Here is a 21,699-nt window from a genome sequence, read left to right on the forward strand (position 1 = left end):
CTGCTGTGTGTTCACATGGATCTCCCCAGACGAAAATCTACAACAAGATCATGCGTCTGTGCACCTCCAATATGTCCATGGGCGAGCTAACTGTTGCTCAAATCTGCAACTTGGTTGCAATAGATACCAACCAGCTCATGTGGTTCTTCTTCCTCTGTCCTAACCTGTGGGCCATGCCAGTACAGGTAAGAAACATGTATGAGGTATTAAGCTAGAGATCCTGTCCGAGGGTAGGGACAAATGATCTATATGGTTGTTTAGGTTGGAGGACTTGTTGGTCATCTCTGTAGCGGTCAAGTTACCTTTTCAGGAAGGTGCATGTCAGCTAAGGTGGCTACGTCTGTAGGCTCCGTAGCTATGCCTTGATCCCTAGACACACAACAAAAAAATCAAGTTTTATATTGTGCTACAGTGCATCATGTAGTATTATTTTCTGTTATGAACAGATTTTTTTTTTGCCATTTTGGTGCTTTTATGTTATTGCATTGCTCTTTCATTGTATCGTATATTGTTGCACTGTTTTCTTTGTGTTAAACTTCAGTAAGCTGTGTTCCAAAGATGTTTGTTACTCTGCATTTTTTTCGCACTGGATATTTGTGTGTTGTGTTGTGCTGCATGTTGCCTTTATTGTTGTGTGTCTTGCTGTGAATTTACGTTGTCTTTTCCCAGCAGACTCACAGTATAGGGCAAAGCTTTATGGTCAAATGGGAAATACAGGATTTTGTACAGAGATGTGAAGGCTGAAAACAGAGCGTCAGGTATTACAGTGCCTGTGGGAGATAGGATAGATTCACTGGAAATGTTTGCAGTCGATTGCAAGCCTGTGACCTTCATGCTGTGACCTGTGACCTTCATGCTTTGTAATGTTGTCCTATACGTGAACTCCTGACATCCAGTTTTGTAGAATCAGTGCTGTTATTCATATATCATTAAGTGCTCAGGAGAAACTGGAGATGAAAACAAATGTCCTGCTAAATAATAAAACAGCTCCAGCGAACCCTGGAGGTCAGTTAGTTGCTCTTTTTAGTTTGCCTGATGTATTGCATTCATGGTAATCTTTGGTTTATTATATTTTGAGTGGTATAATTTCTGCAGACGGTTTAAAGGCAGTAAAACAGCCGACGATGCTTCAATATTTTGATGCTACTACAGAACATTTTTTATAGCCACAGGAAATCAAACACCAAAAGAAAGGTATTTGAAAAAGCCAATGAACAACGTATTGACACAAGCTCTCAGCAAAAATGTGGATGTTATATTTATGGAGAAAAGGAGAGAGATTAAAAACTGAGGCTGTTTTCATCCTTCAGTGGCAGCATAAGCTGGCTTGTTCCTCCGAGGTCTGAGCTGTATTAATTTTCTCTGTCTGTACACTGCAATATGTTATTCTGTCTGTACCCGCCTGTTTGGCCCAAACTCTGAATGAATCCATTGTCCTCGATTTCTACTGCCTTCTTCCCTGATGGGACATGTCACTGGGCTTTTGAAGTTCGGCTCTTTGTCTTTGTTACAGCCTCTAGTTATCTTTGAATCCCGTGTTTTTCATTTAAACAACTTCGCTGACATTTTTGGGAGGTTAGCCTAGGAGCCTTCACGAAATACATCGTAAGAGGAATTGTTTGCAAAATCATCTGTTCTGCACTGTAACTTGCTCCCTCTTAGCATACAGTGTGTTCAGTATTGGGCCTTTTCCACAGCAGACATTTTGAGTTGTCATAGCAGGAAAAGCACAGGTGAACCTCTACATAAGATGATGCTATTCAACAATTACTGAAAAATGCATATCGGTATCTACCTCCCCAAAAGGTCAGTAGCAAAGGAAAGGAAGTTTTGAAGTGCTGAGGGAAATACTGAAGTGAGGAAGTGGTATGGTGAATTTAGAGTTGGCTTGTGATCCTGTTTTTTATGTAGTGTGAAGTTTTTTTTAACAACAACACGCTGTTAAAGCAGGTGTGATTCAGGTGAGAATCTGACAGAAACTTTGAGGGATTTCGCAGCTCCCCAACTGCACATTGCCATTGCCAAGTCAGACGCCATGGTTAGGTGTGACTCACACCTCAGAGGCAGCTACTATTTTTGAAATCCAGAACCTTGTAGAAATACACTGCCTTGCTTGTTCCTTTGTTTGTAAGCATGCTTGTATGAATGTAAGTGTATACGTCCAATTAAATAATAATTATAATATTCAGAGGTTGTTGTTAGTCAGTCATCATGTGCTCTGTCATAGCAGTGTCAGAAACTACTGTTTTGCCCTTATTATTGTCATAGTCACTGCTCCTCACAAGGTATTGCACTGGGATAATATGGCTTTCATTAGGTCAGTGGGGAGCAGTCTGTAACTGAAGACTGCCACTGTTGAAAAATTTGGATTCTCTCCACAAGGTTAATATGCTTCTCTTTCTCTCTCTCTGTCTCTGTATCTTCCACTCTCAGATTATTGTGGGAGTCATCCTGCTCTACTACCTCTTGGGAATCAGTGCCTTGATTGGAGCAACCGTCATCGCTGTGTTAGCTCCTGTACAATACTTTGTGGCCACAAAGTTGTCCCACACGCAAAAGAGCACTCTGGTAAATGTAAACACTGGCTTTTTTTTACAGAGATACAAAGCTTTTGTCAGTCAGTCCACCACTTTGGTCCTCACTGAGTTATCTTGATAACTATTGTATGGTTTGACATTTATCTTTTCAGGGGCATTCATGGTCCCTGGCGGTTGAAGACTATTCACTTTGGTGACCCCATTACTTTTGCTCTGGTGCCACCATGATGTTGACATTTTTTTTCAGGAAAATGTCTTCACAACTATTGGATGGCTATCTATGAAATTTGGTACAGACGTTCATTGTCCCCAGAGGATGAACCCCAATCACTTTGGTGATCCCCTGACGTTTCCTCTATTGCCACTAGCATGTAGACATTTGCATTTCGGTGGGGATTTTCTGTTGGATGAAATACCATGCAATTCATACCAAATACCATGACATTCATGGTCTTTGTGAACTTTGGTGATCCTATGTCTTTTCATATAGCGCCATCATCAGTTCAAAATTTCGGTTTGCTCAATAGTTTGGTATATCTATCTGAGAAAACAGTTTGGTTTCAGTTGCAATGAGCATTACAACCTCAGAGAGCTGCTTGCATCTTAGTTTTGTTAAAATCCTGTGATTCAAGTGAATTTTAAAAAATTATTTATTTCAGTACATCACAGAGAAACCGGAGCTAGAGAGACAGAGGCTAGTTTTTGCCAGAGTAACTGGTCACTATTAATCTTTTTACTCGGCAAAATAAAATTCAAGCAGTGTCTTCAGTGTGTGTGGGCTCTGGGCTGTCTCTGTTTCACGGAGATTGTGCAGAACTTGGCAAACAGTGTTGGTCAATATTGGTTTGTCCACATCATACCAGATAATGAAGTGGATGTAATGGTGGTGTTGAATCATGATATCACATGCTGCTCTCTATCTCAGAAACGCGCTCGCGTGCACACACACACACACACACACACACACACACACACACACACACACACACACACACACACACACACACACACACACACACAGACAGACAGACAGACAGATAGACAGACAGACATGTGCACGTGCGTAGCTGGACAACTCAAAATAACATTTGATTTATACAGGTAAAAGAAACAACAAAATGTCACACAACATGAGCTCATCTAGTGATTTTATACTAGAGAAAAACACATAAGCTTTGATGACTTAGATGTTTGTACTGGCAGCTGAACCCTGATAGCAGAGGTGATTCCCTCATGTTGGCCCTGGCTGCACCTTTCATATTGTATCTGTCCTGGATGTGTTAAATTATGGTTGTTTAATCGAAGTCTCCCTTTCTGCTTCCAGGAGTACTCCAGTGAGCGTCTAAAGAAGACCAATGAGCTGCTGCGGGGCATCAAGCTGCTCAAGCTGTACGCCTGGGAAAACATCTTCTGTGACAGTGTGGAGGAGACCAGGGGCAAGGAGCTCACCAGCCTGCAGGCCTTCGCTCTTTACACATCCATATCCAGTAAAGCACTATGTTTCCTCTGCATTCACTGAACTTTGCACCGCCGACATGTGAACTTCATGAAATGGGGAAAAAAAAATTGAATATTTCTTCTTCAGAAAACACATTTGCAGGAAGGCACAAGGGTTTACACTTCATCACTATAGTCATGACTAATGTGTTTTTATTGCAATTCTAATTTCCAGTCAACATTTATATTTCAACATTGAAATATAAAAATAACTGGATGTAAAAATAAATAGTGTTTTAGGCACGGCTAACGTGGATTAGTGTACTTCCATTCACTTCCCATTTACCTAAGACACCAGTGCACAATATGGTTACTCAATGCTTATTTGTTTTCTGCAGATCTTCCTTATCTTCTTCCACACTCTCAGATGAAAGCTCCAGTCCTGTGATAAACTGTGTCTAAGATCTATGGTAGCAGTTTTCAGGGGAGTGAGCAATCATTATTTCCCCCTTGACAATTTTGAGAGAGTAGGGGAACAGAACAGAAACCAAGATTTATTCACCATCAACACAGTGCTGAGACTCCCTCGTTGCATTAATGACTTTTTTTTTTTATCTTGACATCCATGCATTTTTTAGATAATATTTCACTGGACAAGTGAGAGTGACAGAAAACTATATGAAGAGAAAATGGCACTACAAGCAAATGTCCATACAATACTCAAGTGCAGGATGTTGTGATTACCTTGTATGCATATGCTGACTGCTAGTCCAGTGGTGCTCTAGCCAAGTAATCCTTCAACTGAAGTTAAACAAACAAACAAACAAAAAAAAAAATCACCAAATATTTAGGGTTTACAACAGAATATCTAAGATATATCTTATTTGAGATGGACAGAATATTGCTTTTTGGGTGGGTGTACAGTCTTCACACAAACCGATACACCAGCCGGAAGTAGTGCTTCCCTTTTTGTCTACACCGTGTCTCATACCCTCCTGTCTTTCTTTTCCACTTCAGTTTTCATGAACGCAGCTATTCCCATCGCAGCTGTATTGACGGTGAGTTTCAGTTCCAGCACTGTAATTAATTCCAACATAAAAAGTGAAAGATTCAATACGCTCTGCTTAAGATTAGTCTGATTAGTGTTTTGTCTAGTTAGAGCCAATAAGCAGAGTGCATCCTGTTGACTTTCCTCCTGTGTGAAGGACGGAGCGGAGACGGTGCCAGGCAGTCTGACTGTAGGATGAGATTTCAAAGTGACACAGTGGAGGGCTCTCTGAAAGCACCACGCTAAATCCTTTCTGTATTTATAGAAGTCCTTCATGATTGTAGGTCTGAGTGATGACAAATTGGAAAAGTCAGACAGATACCAAGAAGAGGGACGTCTATAAAGGACAAATGTAGACAAATGATTCATGTTTGGATTTGATTTAATCCCGCTCCTCAAACTCTTGATAAGACTACTTCAGTTTTGTTTGCTATTCTGTTCATCTGTGACTGGGTTTTTACCTTGAACTGGCCATGGTCGACTGCCAGCTAAACAAAAGTTAAGAGTTCCAAGGTCTATGGGTCTAACAACACGCTTTTGAGACTAACCTCAGCCATTCTGTCCTCCCTCTCGTCATGCAGACGTTTGTGGTCCATGTTCACATCTCAGAGGACGCCGATCTGTCCCCAGCTGTGGCCTTTGCCTCTTTGTCCCTCTTTCACATCCTGGTCACCCCCCTCTTCCTGCTTTCCAGCGTGGTTCGTTCCACCGTCAAGGCTCTTGTTAGGTGAGACACTAAAATATACGTAGGTAAATGAATAAAAAGCCTGATCATCTTCAGATCATCTACATGCAGATTTTTAAGAATAAATTATGAAGACCACAGTTTCATAATTTATAGATAAACTGGGAAACACTGTTTTGTTTTTGTTTTGAAATGTTTATTGGTTAGGAAATGTCTGAAAATAGTCATGCGGATAGGGATTTGAGCTGAAACAACAGAAACACTACTGAGAATGAGCAGAGCAGAAGTAAAGCAAGATGATTAAATTAAACATTTGACTTTTTCCTGTAATAGATGTGATCAGCTGCACCACTGGATCAACCTTTATTCAAGTCACAAATTGCCTAATTTCTCAGTCGATGTAGTACATTGGTCTGTGAAGCTGATTGCGCCTATTTATTTCAGCGTTTAGCTTTGTAAATTAGTTTGGCAGTCAAGATATCTGTTGTGATTAGGCAACTGCAGCTACACATTTGTCTCTCTCAGCTACTAATCCTGCACAAGTCGATAATTTGCTCTTCCTTCCGGTTGTGAATACTGCTATGCTTATTTTTATAGCTCTACGCAGGTAGGACACAAATTATCAAACCGTTTTTTTTAGTTTTCACAGCTCTAATCTGTAGGAGAGGAGTGCTCTAATGTACAAGATGTCTTGATACACTTTATGTACAAGTACAGTACCTTGGAAAAAAGCAGGAGCACCAGAGGGTGACGGGTGTGCAGCCTGTAGTAGACTTACCTTTCTAAGGTAAACTGTCCCCATTCTTAAAGGTTGGGTGTGCAGAAAAGGTCACGTGATAATAATGTGGGGTAATTCTGACTTCAGTGTTAAAGACCAAAAAATGAACATTGTTCACCTGAGCTATGAGAAGGTATAAGAGAAGAAAAAGGAAATATATTCTCTCTCCATATATAACTAGCCATTAGGAAAATGAAAAAAAAAAATAAAAAAATCAACATTTGGCTTTTCTTTAAATAACAAACTCACTGCTTTCCCTGAAGTGGTTAGTTACTCCTTCTAGATACATAATCTCGCCAGCTGGGCCATTAGCAAAATCAAGTATGAATGAATTTACAGATTTATACAGAGTAAAAGAATAAAAGTGTTTTTTAGGAAAAGTGAATGAAGCAGAGCCCTTCTCCTGAAGATTGTACAAGCAAAGAGAGCATGTCGTTGTAAATCCCCTTATATCTGTCTGTACCCTTTTGAGATGATTGCAGGGCAGGAGTGTGCTGTTTGTGTGTTGGGGGGTTGACACTCTGCTGGTAAGCACCCTATCCTGACTAGACTGTTTTTTCTCTCTTGAACATAGACGCTGTCTCCTTTGAGATGTCTATTTTTGGACGATGTGATCTGACACACTTTGTCAGTCGCAAGGAGAAAAACCTACAATGTGGCTTCAGAAATTCGGCTTATCTTTACTCTTCAACATGAGAAAATGTTTCTTTCTAGAGGAAAAATAATCTAACAATGCTGTAAATACAAAGTCATTGTGCAGCTGTAAATATATTTTATTAGATTTCATTTTTAGAGACGGCATTTGCTGCTGTGTTATCATCCGTTTTTCTTGCTGTGGACTGAAACGTTTAATCGTTTCATTTCATACCTCCCTTTTGGTATGTCAGATTTAGTCATGAGATTTGGATTGCACGTATCAGCAGAGGGAAGCATTTGCTCTCATTTAGGAAGCGAAATAGAAGATTTAATTCAGAGATGTAGGGAGGGATGTGTGCTTGTGTTTGTGACACAGAGATAGTGAAGATAAAGCTCATTCTTAGTGAACCATTTTGAACCGTTCCATTGATTTTCCAATCTCTTTCACTGAATGAAGGATGTGACAGTATATAGAAGGGATGCCATCATCTTTACATGAGTGAAAGTGAGCTCATTTTAAGTCTATAAGTCTATGTTGCTCTTGCAGTGCCTGAAGAATCTGTGTAGGGGTCTTTTTATAACTTGATTTATCATACAGATTTCAGTACATCTTTCATCATTGCCAAAATTGTTTTCTCTGTTTCTCTCTCCACTGTTTGATCCGCAGTGTTCAGAAGCTCAGCGAGTTTTTCTCAAGTGATGAGATTGGAGATGAACAGGAGCCCAGAGCAATGTTAACCTCTGGTTCCAGTAATCACAACCAAAATAGGTACCAGGCTGTGGTAAGTACAAAATAAAACGCATGTGCACTCGCAATCAGGTTTTTCTGTGCTGGCCGGATTTTAATAAGGTAGACATGGTTTGTGTCTCACTAACCCGCCTGCTGGTGCATCCAGGCTGTCTCACTTCATTGTGAATGTTGTTGTCTTCCCTCCACCTTAATGTCTCCCTGTTAATATCACCATTACCCCTTTGTGTCCTTTGTGCCTGATGTTATACAACCCTCCTTTAGACATCCTCTAAATCTTTCCCTCCGTCGTCCTCCTTCTCTTTGTCCCGGCACCTAAAGCCCCTGAAGGTGGTGAACCGGAAGCGCCCCCCGAGGGACGATTGGAACAACTACAGCTCACAGGGGGACCATGAGGGCAACGGACCCTCCCAGGATGTCGACCAAGACCTTTGTATCAAGGTGAGAGAGCGAAAAGGACAGAAAGAGAGAGAAGTGTATGGATCAGAAAACTGAAAATACAAGGCGGCAGTGAACGTGTCAGTTCTCCAGATGCCATTTGTCCCAGTCAGACGCATTATTGCTCCAAGTTTGATCAAAATTGAAGCAGTAATGTTGCAGCTTTAGTATGGCGCCAAAATTTTTAACATTTTACATTTTTTTATGAAGGTCAGTTAGACAGAACTACACTGACTGACCTAATGGGAAGAAAATACACTTTCCCTCCACGTTTTGTCAACAATCACACCAGTCTTGTAACAGTTATGACCTTAAGAGATTTCACGCAGATTTTGCGTATGGGACAAAAATCGAAACTGTTTTGTTGTTGTTAGATCTAATTTTGCTCTCAGCCTCTAGGATATCAAGGTGTTTTTGTTATTTTGTCCACACTTTGTATACACTGTGCCTGTATTTATGCAAAAATTGAATGAGGCGGAATATTTTATTCTTCATCTGTGGTCTGTAACTTTGCTTCTAGCTGCTTCAGGTGCACAGTGATGCTCCAGAAGAAGGGACTCCTTTACCTTGTTCACACAGCCTCCATCCACAGTATCTCAAAGTCTTCAGAATGGAGAATGGTTGCTTTTCAGCAGCATTCGCAAAGTTGAACTAATTGCCCCCGAGGTTGCATTATCACAACATAGCCTGTCCATCATACACAGTATTTTGGACGCCACAAAACGTGGGATGATGTATCTGATTTCTGTGGTCTGCAGTTCTCTAAGTTAGAATTATTTGCTTAAGAGTGGCATTATAACATTTGTTTTTAATATCTGCTACGCTGCAGATCATATTATCATGAAATTCAGGAAAAATATCTTTCTAGCCTTATAGCTTGCCCTGGAAATGTGCAAACCAGTGATTCGCCTGCTCAATTAACTCTCTGTATGTCATTCCCAGTATCTTGGATGCAAGTGAATATTACAGATATCCTCCTTACCTGGTATGAAATGAATGAGAATAAGGCAACACTTGCCTCTTATAGCCTCACTGCCGCTCTGCTTAATTTCTGGGTGATGACATGTTTACTATTTACTTGTTAAAGAGTGAGTTCTGGCTGAATATGTGCCATGTTTTCAGATAACCAGCGGTTATTTCACCTGGACCGATGGACCACCAACACTTTCCAATGTGGACATCAGGGTTCCTTTTGGTGAGCATCAGGCAGGGTGATGCACAATCTACCTCCTTAACTCCTCCTCATATGTGTTTCTTTCTCCATCCAGTTTCCGTCTGTTGGTTACTTACTGTGTTACTGCCTCTCTTCTTCATCACATCTCTCAGGTAAGCTCACTATGATTGTGGGCCAGGTGGGCTGCGGAAAATCATCTCTGTTGCTAGCAGCACTGGGAGAGATGCAGAGAGTATCAGGAACAGTCACCTGGAACAGGTCAGTTACAGGTTCACCGATTATTTACTGTTTGCAAAAATCTATCTGTGCCAATCAATTCTGTTACTTCAGTTTAAATTGTTGAGTTTATTGTTGCCTCATCAGTCTGAGAGGCTGAGTTGCACTATGTAGCTCTACAGTGAAGCACCATTAGACTCATTATGACTGGCATAATTAGAAAACAAGTTCCTTGGTGAAAATAATTATGATTCTGCTTTGAACATCAAGTTGCAAGACTGGTGCAGAATGATGACGCTAATCATTGTTTGTCCCACTTACCTGATATCTACTGTGCTTAATCGTCTCCTGTGCCTGAATGAAAAGACACCGTCCATGCTGGAGAGTTCCTTCAACAAGGAAGCGCCGGTCTCGTTAACGTAACAGTATCTATACAGAAGTCACCCCAGTATATCAACAACCTCCACATCCACTCGTTTGAAAAGCAATATGACACGTGCCCGCAGGGAAACCCATGTACTGCATGTTATGTATTTCATTCTTGAAATTAGATTTAGTCCAAAAGGTGAAAGGTGAATTTGAAGTGAATTGCTCCCCACAGAGACACAGGCCATTCCGGTCGATATCATGGCAAGCTTTCCTTTCTCATCCTCAGCCTGTGGCTGTCTGACTTATGCTTTTTAGACCTCTCGGGTAATTAGTCTGTCAAGAAGGCTGGGCGCTTTTCATTTATGTGTTTTTGCGCAGAGATAAATTCTACTACTCTGACAGGACGAATGTAATTAACATCAAAATTAGACCTGCAAGCACACTCTTACCGTGACATGGTGATACATCAAAAATGAATTTGTAGGTGAAATAGAGCTGATATTGCAGCATTTATTTTTTATGGCTTGGAGACTGCGTGTGGAGGAAGTGAGGATCGTTTCATGCAATACTGACCAAAAGTTAGTCAAATGCAGATGGGGAAACATCCCAACAGACTGGCTGCAGCTGCAGGCTGGGAACCCACCGTTTCAGATTACACCTACACATGCAATGCTCTTACAGTTTCTGACAACCTCTAGCTAATATTTCATTGGAGGTTGAATGCCTTTATTGGAGGTCGCTTTGGACAAAGCAATGATTCCAGACCTCTTTGGCTAGAGATCCTTTAAAGCAAAGCAATGTTTCCCCATAACCTTTGCAATAGGGTGTAAATGTTTGAGCTTTCAACCGTGTCCAACACCTTTCTTCAGCAAACCAAACTTGCTCAGTTGTTAAACTATGCATGGAATGGTAAGAATATTTAATCAAAGATATGTATCAAGAATTAACCTCCATGTTGAAAAAACTGACGTTTCCAGTATTTCACAATAAATTGGCATCTTCTCATCTTGTGACCCTTCAGATTTATGTTGTGACCTCTTAGGTGGTCCTGACCCCCAGGTCAGAAACCACTCTGCAAAATGAATATAATGTGATATCCCTGTAGTACATTACATTGTGAAGAATATCACTGCAATATTCTGAGATTTAGATTCATATTTCTGTTTTGTTCTGCTGGTTCAGTACATGTTGTGTTACCTTGCTTGAACTGAATTTCTCTGCTCTGATGGGTTTATGTTTAGTTTGGGATTCAGATGTCCAGTCTATGAGTCAGACAGCAGCATAACACAAGTGGCCTATGTTGCTTGGAATGAGCATCTGCTTTCATTGCTTGTTGTAACCTCTGAGGTCGTTTGTAACAAAGTCTCAATCTTTCTGCTGAATGTGGATGGCTAATTACAAGTTTCACCAAAAGTAAACCCGATGGATCTAGAAAAGCAGAGCACATTTGAAATAGCACAGCTGAAACTGAATCCTCATATCTCACCAGATGCATTCTGGGAGTTATTAGCCTCTATCTATTTCCCGCATGTGAATATCTCGTCAGCCACCCAGGATAGCACCGCTATCACTCTCCATCTGTCAAGAAAGTTTAGTTCCCCCTACTTGATTGTCACGGTCTCCCTGACGTCCACACACACACTCGCACATTTCCTCCTTCTGTCCCGCTGCCAGGTCACGCTGGCACCGACTGCACACACTGCCAGGCGCTGAACCCTCTCACTTATCATGTATCCCAGGGAGAGACTAAGGAGCTGTCATTTAGACCCCTCCACTGAGGATTTTGTCTGTATGTTTCCACCATGTTTGTTGGTGTTATTGCTGTGCTTTGTTTCAATCAGGGACATTTATAGCTACACATGGACAGTGGTGTCTGGGAGGGGAAGGGTCTGCTTTTGGGGAATGTCCACAAAAGAAATTCTGTGTAGCATGTGACAAATTCAGCACAGAACTGAAACCAGCAGACATAAAGGACATAAAGGCAACAGATGAAAAATGTGAGTAGCATGTGTTTGGAAGGAATTAAAAGTTTGACTAATGAGAAGAGTGAGTGCGTCAGCTTGTCAGATTTATGAAGACGACCTCATTGGGTTTTTTGAAGATGATTGGTGAGTTAGCTGTTACTGGTCAGCTGACAGTGTTCATGACTTGACTGTTCTGCCTGAGCTCACCGGTGTTTAAATAATCAAATAATAAGAACTCTTTCAGTTACTTGACAAAACGGTCTCACCACAAGGTTCGTTTAGTAGCTGCTCTGGGATTTGAATCATATCGAATGATCTTTCCTGGGCAGATGGAGTTGCCAAGGTTTGTAGTAGTTGCAGTCTTTTCTGAGCACTTTAAGGATTTGTCCACATTAGCCGAAAAGGTCATTCCGAAAGGTCATTCTTGACCTTTGGAAATAGCAGTTGACATAACAATCTCACCACAAAGTCCTTTATTCAAGAAAATGAATAGTTAATTGTTCATGAATAGTTCAAATGAGAGTTCATTCTTTATCTAAGAATTAACTTTCAGTCTCAGATATTAGTGGCTTTTTAAAGGGTTTTCCGACAGCATTTTTGCCTTTATTTGACAACGGTAGTAGAGATACAGGACTGTGGGGACAGAGAGGGAGGGGTAAAACATGAAAAAAAGTCCAACAGACAGGAAAACAACCGTTGTGGCTATGTGGTATACACCTTAGCCATTAGGCCACCAGAGTGCCTCAATCAATACACCCTTAAGGCAGCAGTATGATTAAACCACTAGGAACAAGATATGCTATTCTCTCCTTTAGTTGCTTCCCTTTAATAAAGCTCAAATCAGGTTTTCATTAAATAAAACCTGTGACTGGGTAGAATTATAGGTCATAGAGGGTGTATTTAGAGAGATGCCAGTATTTCACAAACACAACCTCCCATTTCCATTGGCAGGACCCCCCACCCATCTGCTCCCTCTGGCTCCTGTTGTCCCCCTCCCCCCTCTGCTCTCCCACTCCAAATATGGCACAGAGCAGGGAGTGTCTGGGATTTCTCTACAGTTAAATTGGAAGACTATTTGTATCTTGACCCCTGTATCCACTCGTGGCGGTGAGGATGGATATCTTGTGTGCAGTAAGGTCCAGAGCCTCAGAAAAAATGGGCAGCGTAGCCAGCTGGATAGCATGCCATGACCCCAAACCATACCTAGTCAAGTTACAGTAATTGATCTAAAAAAACAACGACAAAAGCAAGTGAACATTGTTTAAGAGAATAAAATGACTGTTTGCTGATGAAAGGGGATCCATTTTCAGTCATTATCAGGCACGGTCATCACAGTGAACATGCACCATTACTGCCCGTCGTCATTAGGGTGCCTTTACGTTTTAATGATGGGCGTTTGCTGTAAGTTTTGGCAAAGGCAGTTAGAAAATGTGGGAGGTCCCTCAGCCTGGCTTTGATGATTACCCTTGAGTTTTTTCTTGCTGCAGATAGACACTGTATTGTATGAATTCCTCATGATTTCTCCTCTAACACGACCTTGAGTCCTTATATAGCCCTCGGCGGTTCAGTCAGAGTTGAAAGCTGCAAGTCATCAGCTCCTGCATTGCCTGTTTTCATGATGGCTGCAGGATAAAGACAATCAGCTGTCCATCCAGGCTCTCCAGTGTCTCTCAAGTGTCATTAGGTGATGAGGTCCGGCGAGGTTATTTTCTGAAGGGGTGTTTTTGCTGTGTGTTGTTGGAAATTGCTCAATGCAGCTGTTAATTGAGAAAATCCCCATCCCCCTGTGAAGTAAAAGTTGACCACATATTTTTTTGACATCAGAACTTCAATTTCTTGCTCTTTGAAAAGCATAAATTTTTCCACATTTCCCACATGCGATGTTTGGGAGAAAATGTAATGTGGGAAAAGGACATTTCACATGTTGTGAGAAACGGTTTGGCTTTTACAGAAAGTTATAACATAATTACCGTGGCGAATTTTTGTACTCTTTAGATAGAGTACAAAAAAAAACTTTTAAGTTCTTCAAGAGAGATTCTCAGATTCCTTCTAGTAATACAAGACAGACTGACTTCACATCATCACCTTCCTTCTTAGAAAGCCAGACAGAGCCAGTATTCCCTGAGGTACAGACCTACTTATTATGAAGAGCCTGCTATCATTTCAAAATTGTATTACGTTTCATTATATTTAATTTGTGATGTCTAATTAGTCTTTTTTCTTTACTTTTATCCTTTTTTTTTAATGAGTACTATCAGCTGATCAGTGCTGTGTTGCCCCGTTCTTGTGATCTACTTTTTCTCTTTATTTAATTGATGTTTATTTTACCAATTCATTTTTTATCTTAGAATTTCCTTTCCTAATAATTCTAATTAACATGGCTTATTGACCTCTCCTGTCACACTTCTTTAAATTTTATTATGTTTTTTTTTTTTAATGTTTTTGTATTGTATTTGAAAATTTCTGAATTAATAAAAACTACTATGCAGGCAGTAAATCCAATAGTGATGTTTTTGGGAAAAAATAACAAATAAAATTATAAACAGTACAGTCTGTTTTCTAATTTTTCAAATATTTGTATTCATCAACACAAAATTATAAAATACATATAAAATAATGAATAAATAAATTCACAACTAAATACAGAAATGCACAGTGTGTTTAAATATGCTCAGAATGCATTGTTGTTCTGTTTGCACAAACTCTAAATTGCTTTTTATTCTATTATTATTTAGTCTTAATTTCATCCTAATGCCTCCTGAGTAAGGTTGCTGACGATGTTTGCTTCTATGACTTTTTCTTATTTTACAAAGTCAGTAACGGTGGTGTTTACACGTGTTTGTGCAGCATATCTGAGCTTAAATGTCAGTCACCAGCTCACTTCCTGGCAGCTGTGGTCTCCGGTGCTGCAATGGCTAATGTTTTAAAGCTGCTGCAGTAAACCGGTGTAAATCAGCTCTTGCTCGCTGGTTCACCTTCTCAGGACGACTGAGAGAGGTGTCAATTTGTCAAAGCTAAAAATACACCACAGCTTCAACTGAACATGTGCAAATTCACAAACAGCCAGTGTAATGAATTTTAAGGTTAGGAGTCTGCATGTGAATGGTTAAATATGTGAGTGAGTGGATGTGTGTGTGTGTGTGTGTGTGTGTGTGTGTGTGTGTGTGTGTGTGTGTGTGTGTGTGTGTGTGGGTGGGTGTGTATACACTTTATGTGAGTTTCAAGGCCTTTTCAAACTATAGTAAATAACCACCATTCACAAATTTTCCCCAGTCCCCTGGGAGTTTTCACTGTATTTTTACAACTTTTAATGAGGAACAATTATTATTATTATTATTATTATTATTATTATTATTATTATTATTATTATTATTATTATTATTAGAAGAATTTTTAGGAACGCCTCCACTTATAGTTTGTTTTGTTTCTATTTTGCGCAGCCTGCCAAACCTGGAGTCTGAAGGAGATGAAAGGTAAGTGCTGTGAGTAAAGAGGGAAAAGGCCCAAACATTCAAATCGAAACAAATAAAACCAACACTGTCATGTAGTTTTTACTCAGGCCTTTTCAAACTAAAAATGTCAGACTGGCTCCCAAGTAGGAGTCAAATACACTGGACTACGGAAACATTTTAAACTGAAAACAGCACTTTTTTTTTAATGACAGTAAAGACATTTGATTTAGCTGTTGCAAAGAAACAATAGTGGACACTATTAATCCCATCATTATAAGTAAAGCTCTGTTGACGGTTCATGATTGTCACTGGTTAAGCTAGGGCAAATAGTAGTTTTATTTTAGCAGTCCGTGGATCTCATTCTTCTTATTTGTAACTCAGTTGGCCATTCACTGTTTTTTTAAACTCTGGAATCACACACACATCCTCACGTCCCCATTGCCCCGATTTTGACAACAGAGCATATCAAACACCTGATGGCTGGCTGTCTTGTCACATGCTTATGCCCTTGTTTCTGTCAGACCAGACACTGACAGAACATGAAACTCTTTGCGCTGTTTGTGTATATGTAACATAAGCTTCCGAGGATGTGAGTGTCTGCAGAAAGAATAATTGTCTGGTGAATAACAGTATAGGACAACACATGTTTGTTTTTATAGTTTAGTCGGGGGAAAGTGAATAAATACAGGTTTAGTGAACAGTGTAAACCAGATAACTGAAGCTTACTGCTTAGCAAATTTCTGTCAATTTAAGATTGATTGTACAGAAATACCTCATCCCATGTACCTCATCCCACAAACATCTTATAATACTGAAAATATAAATTATTATACCAAAAACATACCCAATATACATTGCAAAGGACAAAGTTTTGCAGAGTGAGGGTTATTTCTCTAAGAAAAGGAGGGACAAAAAATGCAAAACAAAACCGTACAAAACAATAAATATCATGAAACACAATGACAGACTGAAAAATGACACGGAATGAAAACTCAAAAAACATGAAACGACAAAACATGCGGTATCTCTGTAGCGGTACAGGCCACATGACATTCAGAGTGAAAGCCTACTCCTTCAATAATTAAAGTGTCCCTCACAACATATTATTAAAATATCAGCTGCACGATTGCAGTCGAAAAACAAATCCTCAGTTCTTCAGCTCAATGACGTATATGTGTACCTAAGGTGTCTCAATGTCTCAGCCTCCTCTCAAGCTGAAATGGGTTTGGTCTAAAATCTATCAGCCAATAAAGATGGGGATGCAAGGAATCAATTCAACATCATAAACTTTATTTTTATTTTATTTTATTGTATCTCCTTCGATCATCTTGATAGATCAAATGAACAGTGTGGCCTTGGATGGCCTCAGCAGCCCCTTTAATTATTTACCACAAGATTCAGGCACCAGCGCCTCATTACAAAACTGTCTTTCTGTTTTTTAATCCGTTCACCAGTTTCTCCCCCATTCTGATACAACTGATATATTTACACATTTTTACAACAATTTCACACATATTGACAGTATGTGTACAGGCACACACAAATCACCTATCTTTTCTCACCCCAGACTGCCTGCCTGCGTTTTCAGTTATAGGGGGAGCTTACAGTGAGAGACATACATTACATGACCAAGATACCCGCAAACAGCAACATACAACCCGACAGCCACAGACCTCGTGTTGACGCAGTAATCTCAGGCCGGGGAATCAGACCCTCTTAAAACTGACTGGAGTCCAAACAAGTTGATGCTGTTTTCCATGTCAGCAAATTACAGGAAGAAAAGCCGGGAGGAGGTGGGGTGTGGGCGTTATTTTTAGGAAGGGTAAGATCACAGCTAATGATAGATGTGTTCATGTAGGGCAATGGTTGACCTGTTTATGTTTGGACTGCTCAGCAGTGACATGCTCACCAAAGTCAAGGAACAGTATAAAGGTTAGGGTGTGTGTGTCTGTTATTTTTATTTTTATTTTTGGTAATCATTACAAGTATAAGGTGGAGTTATCGATTGTCATGTTACTAATCTGTTTATCTGAGGGGGAACAGTATTGCTAATCTATTGTTTTTGTGTGTGTGTTTAATATTTTCACTGCAGCCCCACAGACAGAGATGCAGCAGGTGATGGAGATGTCAGGTGAGAACAGGGACAACAGCATGTTACACACCAGCCTGTCTCCTTGCTGACGCATCCCCATTATCAGCAGAACAGCAATTCTCACGGTTTACTAGAAATCCTCTGAAGATAACTGAGACAAGATATTCCCTCTGCTCACATATTTGCCCCCGAGCCTCAGCAGCATATTGACTTCACAAACATGCCACAGTCTTTAATGATCCCTGGACCAGGTCTTTGTTGACTGGAGCCATTTTTATGCATCACCGGCCTCTGAGGCTGAGGATTCTCCTTGGTCCAGAGGTTAAACAGTTGCTCGATTTTAACCCATGTGCTAAACGAAAGACACAATTAAGAGATCGAATTTAAACACAGAGAGATTATCCTGTTTGTTTGACACCTCTGCATGTATTTTAAAACCTCTGGTAGGAAGAGGAGCGCTGTGGCCTATGCTTCCCAGAAGCCCTGGCTGTTGAACGCCACAGTGGTGGAGAACATCACCTTTGAGATGCCCATGATAAAACCAAGGTAAGTGCTCATACCTGCACTGAGTGATTTAAAAAAAATAACGGTATGGTGGTTGAACCTGTTTCGATTTAAACCTTGCAGAGCTTCTCAGTGGATGCTACTGTTGGTCAGGTTGATGCGACTTTGCTGGACACTGCAAGCAGACACAGATGTGACCAGACACTGACAGTAGAGAGGTGACAGGAAATTGGAGGAGCGAGATAGGAAAGGATATACAGCAAAGGTCCGTCTCAAACCAGGGACTGTTGGCGCTGTAAACCCTGATGCCACCAGGGAACCCCAACCAGAAATAATTTTGTTCATTATACAGACACAAAAATGAACAAAGTGCTGATGAGGGAAAGGGCAGTAGGAGGTGCACACAGACATTTCAGCCACATTTTTTCCTCAATGCTGCAATAAGAGCTGCCTCCAGACACTTGGTCTTGAAAGTGTTTTTGATGTGAGCATACTCCAGGTCAAACTGGTTGAAAGGGGGCCTATGGGGTCCACTCAGTCTACCGTCATTGGTGTTAATGTGGTGAACTAAAAATCAGAAAGAATATAAAGTTCAATAGCACCTCAAACTAGTCTCCAAAATGACCATACAGTTGAATCAACAGTTCTCTGAAACAGTTTCAACAAAAACTGAACATAATAACCTTCATGAAAGTAGGATGTATTGGAGGGCTGGTGTATTAGACTGCATTAGTTTTAGCTAGCTGTACCTAATAAATTGGAAACTTTGGATGTTTTATTTGTTTTAGTTATGTCTTGATTTCTATGTGTGTGGATGTGCCAAACATTGAAAGAAACTTTTCAGACTACACACTTGCATTAGTAACCACTGTGTATACGCTTATTTATTGAACTTCAGTTTGTTGCTGCAGCGCTCTCACCATGACTCCCGGGATCACAATGACACTAGCTGTCTGAAGACATTCTCCTTTAAAACGACTCGCAGAGCTGTTAATTAGAACAGAGTAATCATCAATCATTGTGTTGTCAGGCCAAGTTGTTAAGCCAAAGTAGAGCCAATAACGTTCCAGCACCTTGAGGCCACTGTTGGTAAATTGGATGTGCTGATGCCTGATTAAGTCAAAAGTTCAAAAAAAAAAAAAAAAAGCCAGTTTGTGACTTTCCAAATAAACAGTTTTGACACTGACACCTCGAGCAAGGATTTGTCTTGGCTGAAGAGGCGCAGTTCTGTTTCTCCTTTGTCACTCTGCAGAGTGGCTACACTTTCGCTCACGCTATAGCGACATATGCTGCATTCGCCTGTGTGGGCACAATCAAAACACATGCACTTTCTCTATTTCACTCAGACACACACTCAAACGCAACTGCACACACTCACAACAAATGGTCTATCTGAAAGGCCCGTTGCTTGCATTTATGGCCTGACTCTCTCTCTCTGCGTCTAATGGACTTTCTATAAAATACATCTAATGGGCTGCTGTGCTTTGTTGCTGTGGAGATGCTCAACAAAAAGAAATGTTTGCCCACCCTCACTGTCTCCTCTCTCCTTCTCTTTTCATCCCGCTGACTTACTCTCAAGCTACAGCGACAGGGCTTTATAAAAAATCCTGTGTGATCAGAGCTGTTGTACCCTGTGGTGGTGATCGCTGTGTCACTCATTAGCTTTTGTCTTCATCATGTCAAACAGATGCACATTGGTTCAAATAAACATTATACACAGTTATTTCAAAAGGTTTAGAGCTAATGGTCAATATTTTGTGCCATGAGGAATGATTTCTGGACAGGGATGTAGATCTTTGTTTATGACCTGTACAGCCTCACAGAGCTACTAGCACGGCTGCATGGCTTTTATCACCATAATTTCACATGAACTGCTACTTTTCCAGTGCACACTTTTGGTTTAAGGTGCATCTCACTGTGTCTTGTATAAGACAGTCAGCAGTGTGAACAGTTGCCATGTGTCTGGCAGAGCTCTTGCTCAGGCACTGTGCTGCAAGAGATTGGACTGGTACCTGTATTTGAAACAAAGCTGTCATGTGACACTATAAATATCCAAGTGGTGAGGGCACATCGCATTAATAAATATTCTAAGAAACTCACCAGGATCTGGACAAAGACTATTTAAAACAAGGAAATTCAATGTTTTCTCGGCCATGACCCCATATTTTTGGGTCATAAAATTCTCAAAGGCACCAAGAATTACAGAGCTGTCAAATTGTCACATGAACACGTTATGATACATTTAAATGCATCAATAAATGATTGATGCAAAACTGAAATTTGTTTGCTGTGTGTTTCTGTGTCTCTGTGGCCTCTGGATCTGACTCTAATCTCTCTAGCAAGTCAGATCGACCTGTCTTAAACCACAGGAGCTGCTGTAACTGTACTTTTCATTTTCATTTGTTCAGAGACTTATGGGTTGTGTTATGTGTGCATAACGGCAGCAAGTTACATATAAGATATCTATCATCCAAATCAATTTATTGTCTAGATTATTAGCTAACAGGCTAAAAATGAGCAGGGCCATGGTTTCCTTCCGGCTAGTATTGGCAGCTGCTCTCTATCCTCATCAGTATTCTGTCTCTTTTTCTGCCCGCCAGATACAAAGCCGTCATCGAGGCCTGCTCTCTTCAGCCTGACATTGACATCCTTCCACAGGGCGACCAGACAGAGATCGGAGAGCGGGTTGGTAGCACAGTAAAAATTATGAATTTTTTAAAATTCCTCTAGACATTGCCATAGCTCCTCCTGTGGCTCAGTGTATTGCACGATCATTTGGTATCGTTACTGTGCAGCGTGGATTTGATGTCAGTGTATAGGGAGCTGGACTGACCTTGTTCAGCCAAAGCACTGTCATGTTGGGTTTCTTCATGCACCAGTAATGCAGGAAGTAAACCGTGATCTCCTTTGTTACTCTGGGGTCCAGGGCTACGCGCATTTATTAATGTAATCACGTTGTCCGTTCCTCTTTGTAGCGAAACCTTGTAGTAATGTTGTCTTCACATGATTTCATGTCCTCCGGTGCAGGGCATCATCCTCTCTGGTGGACAGAAACAACGCATCAGTGTGGCCAGGGCCTTGTACCAGCAGACCAACGTGGTGTTTCTCGTGAGTCTTGTTCACACAAACATTTTGTGCAAAAGAATGACTTCAGTTGTTGGATTGCACCTTTAATTGACCTTATATAGAGTGTAGTAGCATTCACAGTGAAACAGTGTTTCTGAAGCTTTACCTGAAGACTCAGATGTGATTCTATTTCTGACGTGACAAAAATAGCAACAGGCTTTCTTAATCCCAACTGCAGGGCTGAGAAGCCAAATGCAACTTTCCCTCAGTTTGAAAATATCAGCTCCTGATGGATTTTACTGCCTCTCAGTTAATAATATTATCACCCCTTGGGTGTATTATAGCAGCTAATGTGGACGATGCAAAAAATAATGCAAAGCTGATTGGAATATTGTCATATATAGCAAGAAAGACTAAGATGATCTTTCACTGGAAGACTGGTGCAAGGAGATGCTGTCTTCGAAGAAACTGACCTACCGTTTACATCAGGGTTTTCAGCAAGATATGGCAGCTTGTTACTGGTGCGGTGGATGCCTCTGGGCTAGACGTCCTCCA

General features: G+C 40.6%; 1 protein-coding gene across 2 annotated transcripts in view; it reads left to right on the plus strand.

The window, feature by feature from the left end:
• Window positions 1–21,699, plus strand: part of abcc8 (ATP-binding cassette, sub-family C (CFTR/MRP), member 8) — a 50,632-nt gene that overhangs the window by 13,832 nt on the left and 15,101 nt on the right. For both annotated transcript variants that reach the window (XM_040133934.1, XM_040133935.1), the window contains exons 8-21: window positions 30–185; window positions 2,434–2,568; window positions 3,862–4,024; window positions 4,992–5,032; window positions 5,604–5,749; window positions 7,789–7,903; window positions 8,191–8,310; window positions 9,430–9,502; window positions 9,634–9,739; window positions 15,471–15,503; window positions 17,575–17,613; window positions 18,022–18,120; window positions 20,679–20,763; window positions 21,106–21,186. In XM_040133934.1, the coding sequence (XP_039989868.1) occupies window positions 30–185; window positions 2,434–2,568; window positions 3,862–4,024; window positions 4,992–5,032; window positions 5,604–5,749; window positions 7,789–7,903; window positions 8,191–8,310; window positions 9,430–9,502; window positions 9,634–9,739; window positions 15,471–15,503; window positions 17,575–17,613; window positions 18,022–18,120; window positions 20,679–20,763; window positions 21,106–21,186 (1,392 nt within the window). The remainder of the gene's footprint in view (window positions 1–29; window positions 186–2,433; window positions 2,569–3,861; window positions 4,025–4,991; window positions 5,033–5,603; window positions 5,750–7,788; window positions 7,904–8,190; window positions 8,311–9,429; window positions 9,503–9,633; window positions 9,740–15,470; window positions 15,504–17,574; window positions 17,614–18,021; window positions 18,121–20,678; window positions 20,764–21,105; window positions 21,187–21,699) is intronic.

Source organism: Xiphias gladius, chromosome 8 (genome assembly GCF_016859285.1).
Source record: "Xiphias gladius isolate SHS-SW01 ecotype Sanya breed wild chromosome 8, ASM1685928v1, whole genome shotgun sequence".
Lineage (NCBI taxonomy): Eukaryota > Metazoa > Chordata > Actinopteri > Istiophoriformes > Xiphiidae > Xiphias > Xiphias gladius.